This window comes from Mandrillus leucophaeus, unplaced genomic scaffold (genome assembly GCF_000951045.1).
Source record: "Mandrillus leucophaeus isolate KB7577 unplaced genomic scaffold, Mleu.le_1.0 Scaffold38, whole genome shotgun sequence".
Taxonomy (NCBI): domain Eukaryota; kingdom Metazoa; phylum Chordata; class Mammalia; order Primates; family Cercopithecidae; genus Mandrillus; species Mandrillus leucophaeus.
In genome coordinates, this window is record NW_012104031.1 from 5,528,231 (window position 1) to 5,536,862 (window position 8,632).

The 8,632-nt window shown below is 54.8% G+C and overlaps 1 protein-coding gene across 1 annotated transcript in view; it reads left to right on the forward strand.

Moving 5' to 3' along the window:
• The window catches only part of CACNA1S (calcium channel, voltage-dependent, L type, alpha 1S subunit), an 81,717-nt gene that overhangs the window by 44,899 nt on the left and 28,186 nt on the right, over positions 1–8,632 (forward strand). The window contains exons 20-26 of the mRNA XM_011990610.1: positions 1,262–1,368; positions 1,939–2,026; positions 2,309–2,416; positions 5,641–5,693; positions 6,504–6,650; positions 7,126–7,327; positions 7,778–7,936. Coding sequence (XP_011846000.1) covers positions 1,262–1,368; positions 1,939–2,026; positions 2,309–2,416; positions 5,641–5,693; positions 6,504–6,650; positions 7,126–7,327; positions 7,778–7,936 — 864 coding nt within the window. The remainder of the gene's footprint in view (positions 1–1,261; positions 1,369–1,938; positions 2,027–2,308; positions 2,417–5,640; positions 5,694–6,503; positions 6,651–7,125; positions 7,328–7,777; positions 7,937–8,632) is intronic.

The window sequence follows — 8,632 nt, forward strand, 5'->3', positions numbered from 1 at the left end:
AAAAAAAACATGAGCAGAGCTGGGGAGCTGTGTGATTTGTTGTCCCTAGACCTCTGTTACCAGCAACTGGAAAGGCCTTTTCCTTAAAGAGTCCCCAGAGAAGTGACCGCTGCCCTGAGCTGGATTCCTGGCAGCTCTGCCCCATCACAACTTTTCCACACCTTACCCACAGCACATCACTGCTCACCCATTCCCAACACAGATGCATGGGGTTCCAGCCATCCTGGGGGTGGTGGGCTCTGTGGGCAGAGGGAGGATCCGTCTGTAACTGAAATCCAGTAGCCCTAGTGTGTACATTCACAAACTAAGAGAGGAGAGGCTAGCCAAGCCCCAGGAATAGGTTCGGAGCAGGCTGTGGTGTGAAATCAGGACAGTACCTTATTTCAGGGCCTCTACTATTGAAGGAATTGAGTAGAGGGAGATGGTGGCTTCCTCGAGGTCAAGAAGTTTGTGGAGTTTGGGGCATGAGAGCCAGACCCTGAACAGACCCTAAAGTTGGGCAGGCCTTCGCTGGGTAGAGATAGCTAGAGCAGCCTAGGACAGACGGTAGCAAGTGCATTATAAGAAGATTTGGAGACATTGCCAGAGAGGACAAAGTGGCCCCTTTGGGCTGGGATATACTGCACACACAGGGAGGCCTGGGTGCTGAGTCTGAGAAGGCAAATTAAGACAAAATCATATAGGTCCTTCAATGCTGGGAAAGGTTTCAGCCCTGTTTGATTTTAAGGGCATAATGCATTTGTGCAAAGGCCTGGGAGATTATTAGAGAATATATCAAAGAAACTGAGAGGGGAGCAAGAAGGCAGGTGCTGGGAAGGAGATGGAGAAGGAGGAGAGAAGGCCCAGGACCCCTGGAGTCTTGGAGGGCTTGTTCAGCCTGATTCAGCAAGCCACCAGGCAGAAGGGATTGCCCAAAAAGCTTTCCAGGAAGGAGGAGAAATTTTGTGTCACAAAGGAGACAGTGGGGCCAGGGCCTCCCACTCTGTGGCCCCCTGGGAAAGGAGACCCAGGGTTCCCTATGGCATGTGAAGAAAGAGACTTCTGGCCCAGCTGCCCATGGGAAGTCCCCAAACTTCAACACTGTGAGCAGAGATAGGAATGCATTTAGGCCACTGCAACGAGTTGAGTGAAATATAGAGATTTCTGGAAGATTATTGCCTCAGTAAGTGCTCTCCTGAGCAGAGGCGAGAAGCCCTTGTCTGTGGGAGACAGGCCTGTTCCCCAAGCTCCTCCACCCAGGCTGCTGCCTCTGTCTCCCCAGATGACGACCTATGGAGCCTTCCTGCACAAAGGTTCCTTCTGCCGCAATTACTTCAACATGCTGGACCTGCTGGTGGTGGCCGTGTCCCTCATCTCCATGGGACTTGAGTGAGCAGCGTCAAAGACCAGCCCTGGGCACTGACCACCGTCTACTCTGTGCCAGGGCTTTGTAATGGGAAGCCCACCCATGTTGGTGGGCCCCTGCCACAAGAGGAGGGTCTCTCAGGGCCTCTGAGGGGGACAGGGGTCCTGTGGGTTGTCACCAGCTGGAGTGTGAGTTGCCACCAGCGAAGTGGGCAGCACTGTCTTCTGGAGACTGGCAGGGGATGCAGAGAGGAGGAAGTGGTCCCTCCCTCCCCCACCCTGCGGGGAGCACAACCCCTGCCTTCAGGGTGCTCATTGTCTGATGGGAGGGATGGAGCCTCTAGCCACCCATGGGGGAAGGCTGTATTCTGCTTCACAACACACCCATGAGAACACAGTCCAGACAGCAGGGGTGGCTGTGCCCTGGAGTAGGGCACACTCTCACAACTGGAGGAAAGGGAAGGGGAAGATGGGAGGGTTTGCAGGCAGAAAGGCAGCTGGTGTGGAGGGCGGGGTACAACTAGAGGCTCCACTGCAGACCGGGCTGGCTGAAGCAGGCTGCCCTCAGCCCCCACACCATTGCCACCCCTCCAGGTCCAGCGCCATCTCCGTGGTGAAGATCCTGAGGGTTCTGAGGGTGCTCCGACCACTCAGAGCCATCAACAGAGCCAAGGGGTTGAAGGTGAGAGAGGGCCTGGGCATGAGCCCCGGAGAGGGATGGGAGGGTTACAGGCGCCTCCTGACTCCAGAAACTTCAGCCCAGCCATGGCTGGGACCCCTGTCCCATCTCCCTGGCCAGATAGGGGGGAGGATGAGGCTGGGGTAGCCGTGCCTCCCCACCAGCCTCTCCCCGCCTCCAACTCATCAGGAGGCAGCAAGTCTTGCACTCCTGAGGTTTCCTCAGCTGGGTTAGCGGGGTTACAGTGAGTGCACCCCCAGCCCCCATTGGCCCCTCTCTCCCTAGCACGTGGTGCAGTGCATGTTCGTGGCCATCAGCACCATCGGGAACATTGTGCTGGTCACTACCCTCCTGCAGTTCATGTTTGCCTGCATCGGCGTCCAGCTCTTCAAGGTGAGGCCCTGCCTGCGCAAGCAGCTCCCGCTCCCACTCCCAGCCCTGGTGCCCACTCTCAAGCAAAAGGAGCCCCAGATTGTGAAAACAGATGTCTTTGAATGCAGTTTTTCATACGAGAATATTTTATTTTGAAAAATAGGTCTTCACCACACCAAACACGTAAGTCTGCGGAAAACTAGTAAGACATCATTACATTTAAATAGCACCTTGAGTTCCACAAAAGCAGCCCGATGATAATCTCAGAAACAGTCAATGGGCTTCTAACACTACTGAAATGGTAGCAGGGGGTCATGTGTCTATTGAGTTGAAGTTAAAATACAATTCAAGCACCATCTCTTAAAGCTATTGTCATGCACTTAGAATTCTATCAAACAAAACAAGAAAACGGTTAGTTTGATGTCCATCTTCTAAATTTGACTATGAAACTTCAGTCTATAAATACAACTCTCCTAAATCAAACTTTTAAGAGGCAGCCGTCTTTCAATGATGGTCAATAGCTTTAAGAGATCAATGAGCTAAAATGAAAACCTGACAGCAACTATCTTAAGCTCTTCAAAAAATTAAATACACAAGCAACACAACACGTTGAGACTCAAAGTGAATTTGCTTCAGTTGAATGCACAGAGTTTTGAGGCTAATATATGGCAAGTCCAGATCCGGTTTCCTCAGTGATATCCATTCTGGGCCTCTGTGGTTCTGCTGACCCCCACTGCCATTGTGCCATTGTATCTGCTCTCTCCCTGCCCCTGCACGGCTTCTCCTTGGGGAGGGAGCCCTTCCTCCCAGAGCCCTGCAGCCATTCCTCTCCCTTCCCACCCTTGCCCACTTCCTCCCATCCTGCCAGACCTGTCTGTGCCAAGCATATGCCCTATCCCAGACCCACACTCCGCCTCCATCAGTGCAGCTGGGCTGTGGCAGCCCATCTTCCCTGCTGGTATGTCTGGCATCATCCACATCTACTGGGAGCTCCTAAGGCTGAGAGTTCATCATCTCACATCTGGAGCCAACCTTATTCTTTTCTCACTTTCTTAGGGGAATACAGCTATTCAGTTCCTCTCTAGGAATCAGCCCTACAAAGATGTCCCTCCCGCAGAACCCTGATTTCCAGATGTCTCTGGCCCTCAGATCATTTGCAGGACAGAGAAATTGATTTCTGAATATACACCAACACCTTTGACACTTCCTGCATGACCCAGCTGCTCCTTCTACCACCAAAGCACAATCTTTCAAAGTCATGATTACATAACCTCAGTCAGTCTTAGACAGGCAATGGCATCATCTTACAATCATTCATTCATTCAACAAACATGTACGGAGCATGTTTTCCATACATGAGCCAGGGCCCCTGCTAGAGCTGAGGGCCTTACAAGCCAAATCCTCCCAGAGGGCAGGGAACAGGCTATGAGAGAAACAGCAGCGTGAAGCTCCCAGAGGACCTTCGGGGGTAACAGGTCTTGTCGGTCCCTGTCCTGGAGGGATGGGAGAGATGGGAGTATTTATTGTGTCTGGCCACTCTGCCAGCTGCATGTGGCCTTCTCCCCCTGGCCCAGCTGAGGGCTGTCCACCTCCTGCCCCCCAGCCCCTTCCTCTGCCAGGCTTGGGTCCCCAGAATCCCCTGAGGGCAGAGTCTGTGTCTGCCTCATCCCTTCGTCTGGCCCCCTGCCCAGGGGCTAGTGCAGAGGAGGCCCACCAGACACGCTCCCTGAAGGAATGAATGAGCCGCTGCCCTTCCTCTGGCTTCCACGTCCCTTCCAGACAAGCAAGAGCAATTGCCTGTCAACACCCAACTCTCGCCATGCTTTAGTCTGTCATTAAAAGACCCCCCAGCTCCTGCCTTCCAGGAAGTCCTAGAAGCATAACACTGCCAATTGGCATTTGATGTTGCATTTGACTCCGTGGAAGCTTGCCACGTGCATTCCACGTTATAGCAGAGAGTCAAGCTTTGCTTTCCATAGTAAATTGTGCATTTGATGTTAAGTGCCCAGGATCTGCCCAGCGGCAGCTCTATCCACTCCCTGCTTACCCCCCAGTACCACCTGCCTCACCTTCACCCTCTGCTCCAGCAACTATAAAAAGGGCATGTAGTAGGAACAGCGCAGACCTGTGCGGCAGGGGCAGTGGGGGGCAAGGTCCAGCTGTGTCTTTAGCTAGTGCTGTGTCCTTGGCCGAGGCAGTTTCCCTATCTGAGTCTTTGAAGGAACTGCACCAGAATCCGTGGATCTCAAGCCTGATTTAGCCTCCTTAAGACCTAGCCACCCTGCTGGGCATGGTGGCTCACGCCTGTAATCCTAAAACTTTGGGAAGCCGAGGTGGGCAGATCACTTGAGGTTGGCAGTTCAAAACCAGCCTGGCCAACATGGTGAAACCCCTTCTCACTAAAAATACAAAAATTAGCTGGGCATGATGGCACATACCTGTAACCCCAGGTACTCAGGAGGCTGAGGCAGGAGAATTGCTTGAATCGGGGAGGTGGAGATTGCAGTGAGCGGAGATCATACCACTGCACTCTTGCCTAAGTGACAGAGCGAGCTTAAAAAAAAAAAAAAGACCTAGGTATCCACTACTTTCATTCAAACATGTTGTTCAGGGGTCCAATCTGTGACATAGATAAAAGGAGCAACTGCTCTGGCCAAAGTCAGTGCAGAGGAGCACAGAGCCCCCCTACCCAGGCCTTGGGCTAGGACATGGGACCCCGCTTGACTTTGAGACAAGTTGAGTCATCAGAGCCCAGCTGGGCTCCAACTCTGCGGCTCCTGCCCCACTGGCAGGAGGATGGTGGTGGGAGGTGGGCAGCCCCTCCTCCTCGTTCCATAATGGGAGACCGAAGAAGGCCTCCTGCAGCAGTACGGGATGTGAGGGGCTCAGAGGCTCAGCTCCCCAATGGAGGGGCAGGCGCAGAGCTGCACTCATGTACATCCCCTCAGCCCATCAGGGGCACTCAATAAATGCCCCTCTGAGGCACTGCCTTCTCGGTCTTGGCAGCATCTAGGCTGGGTGGGAAAGCCCTGGGCGAGCTGTGGGAATGAACGATGGTGAAGAAAGGAGACTGCTCTGGGGCCCTGCCCCAAGGGCGAGTTCATGCCTCTGAGAGGAAGAGATCCTTTTTCCAGATGCTTGCCTTCCCTCCCCGCTTCCACTGTTCACTCCCAGAGCCCACTTTTCTATCCTGTTTCCATGACAACATACCTCCCTCCCTCCCTCCCTCTTTCTCCTGGCTGCAGGGGAAGTTCTTCAGGTGCACCGACTTGTCCAAGATGACAGAGGAGCAGTGCAGGTACACGGGGCAGGGAGCACGGCAGGATGGTCACAGGGCAGGGAGCACTGTGGGACAGTCACGGGGCAGGGAGCACAGCAGGATGGTCACGGGGCAGGGAGCACTGCGGGATGGTCACGGGACAGGGAGCACGGTGGGATGGTCACGATGCAGGGAGTACTGCAGGACAGTCACGGGGCAGGGAGCACGGCGGGATGGTCATGGGGCAGGGAGCACTGTGGGACAGTCACGGGGCAGGGAGCACGGCAGAATGGTCACGGGGCAGGGAGCACCGTGGGACAGTCACGGGGCAGGGAGAGTGGCGGGATAGTCACGGGCAGAGAGCGTGGCAGGACGGTCATGGGGCAGGGAGCACTGCAGGACAGTCACGGGGCAGGGAGAGCAGTGGGACAGTCACGGGGCAGGGAGAGCGGTGGGACAGTCACGGGCAGAGAGCACGGTGGGACAGTCACTGGCAGAGAGCGCGGCAGGGGGGTCACAGGGCAGGGAGCACTGTGGGACGGTCACAGGGCAGGGAGCACCGTCGGACGGTCACGGGGCACGGAGAACTGCGGGACAGTCACGGGGCAGGGGATTGTGTGTTGGTGGATGATGGCCCTTCAAGCTGGAAACTGGGGAAGCTCAGCCTTTAGGCCTAAGAGGGATGCTCACAGAGGCCCCTTTCCTCGGGCTTGCCCAGTGATGTCCCCTCGGGTCACAGATCCAGACCTTCATTTCTCCTGCACACCCCCCACCCAGGGCCCAGAGGATGTGGGTGGGGCAAGGCAGCCCAGCCGTGCCCTGTGGAGTGACTGGGCCTCACTGCCACAGGGGCTACTACTACGTGTACAAGGACGGGGACCCCATGCAGATAGAGCTGCGTCGCCGTGAGTGGGTACACAGCGACTTCCACTTCGACAATGTGCTCTCAGCCATGATGTCCCTCTTCACGGTCTCCACCTTCGAGGGATGGCCTCAGTGAGTGGGGGCTGGGGCCTGGGTCCCTCATGGGCATGGTCAGGTAGGACCAGGCAGCCAGCCTGCCCTTCTGCAGCCCCCATGGTGCTACTGCTATCTGTGGCAGGTGCCCAACAAACCCACCAACTCTCTGATGGTTTGATGGTATGTTGACTGGTCACTCCAAAGTAGGCCTGACCAGGGGGCTCTGACAAAATGTACTCAGTCCCGCATAGGTGTATGCCTGTCTGCCCACAGGGCAGATTGTTAATACTGATTGACTAGGGATAGATGGAGCAACCTCTGGAAAGGCAGGGCCATTCCAGGGTTGGGTCTGGTCTTTCCTGGCCCCGTCCTAACTCCTGTCCCATAACTTGCCTATTGAGAAGGCTCCCTTGGCTCGCCACAGCCAGTGGGATAAGGCCCATCCTTCCCAGCCTGACTCTCTGCCTTGTCACCCCACCCAGCCTGTCCTCTCTTCTCTGCCCACCCCCAGGCTGCTGTACAAGGCCATAGACTCCAATGAGGAGGACGTGGGTCCCATCTACAACAACCGTGTGGAGATGGCCATCTTCTTCATCATCTACATCATCCTCATTGCTTTCTTCATGATGAACATCTTCGTGGGCTTCGTCATTGTCACCTTCCAGGAGCAGGGAGAGACTGAGTACAAGAACTGTGAGCTGGACAAGAACCAGGTGCCTGGGCCACCTGCCAGAGGTGGAGGGCAGAGCTCCAGCAGACCTCCTGCTGGCCCGAGCCCTAGGTCCAGCCAGGGAAGAGAGGCCTAAGGGTGACCCCAGAACCGCATTTGATGCCAAGCCCTGGCCTCCATGCACCCTACCCTATCTCCAGCCTGAAGCAATACAAGTTGGTAGAGTGGGTCTTCTCATGGAACCTCATGATGCCCAGAGAAAGGAAGCCCTTCAGACCCCCAGGCTAGTCTAGAGCACCCATGGGGATGGGCTGTGATAACTCAAGGGGAACCCAAGAGCCCAACAAGATTCTTCCCCTAAACAGTGCAGAGTCCTCAGCCACAGCCTCTGGCCACAGCTGCTCCTGACTTGCCCGTCAAACCCATGGATGTGGGTGTGGAGAGGGAGGGAGGGGCCTCTTGGTGCTGACTTGTCCTGTTGTGTGTGTTGCAGCGCCAATGTGTACAGTATGCCCTGAAGGCCCGCCCACTGAGGTGCTACATTCCCAAAAACCCATACCAGTACCAGGTGTGGTACGTTGTCACCTCCTCCTACTTTGAATACCTGATGTTTGCCCTCATCATGCTCAACACCATCTGCCTTGGCATGCAGGTAAGGGCTCCCCACGAGACAAATGTCTGATCAGATTGGGACCTGGGCCTTGGGTAGGGCAGGGTGAGTAGGGCAGGATAGCCCGGATTCCCCCCAGCAGACATGTCCTGTGTACTGTGTGCTGAGGCGCTACATGGAATACAGAAGTGAACTGCACCCAGGCCTTGACACCAGGCACTTATGGCTTATTAAGGAGGTAATTTGAGCATAAAAATAGTATGGTAATTCTGCAAACAGGAGATAGCTATCACAGAAGGAAGAGAAAGTGTGGGAAGTAGAAAGTGCTTTCTCTGTTTTTCTTCTGCTGTTGCAAATCTGGATGGTTGAGTTGGCTGGAATCTTGGCTCTGGTCCCAAGAAAAATGGATTTAGTATTTGCAAAACAGGTGTCTCTCTTGGGAGTTGAGCACCGTTTATAGACAATATCATAATTAGCAGCATCGTTATCAAGCCTTGGTTAAGCATCTGATTCCTTAAGCCCTGTATAAATAGGATGGTGCAGCTAGGCTTCCTGCTCGTAAAAGCCCGAGACACACCCAATGATAAGAACACACACTGCAGGCCGGGCGCAGTGGCTCACGCCTGTAATCCCAGCACTTTGGAAGCCCGAGGCGGGTGGATCACGAGGTCAGGATATCGAGACCATCCTGGCCAACATGGTGAAACCCCGTCTCTACTAAAAATACAAAAAATTAGC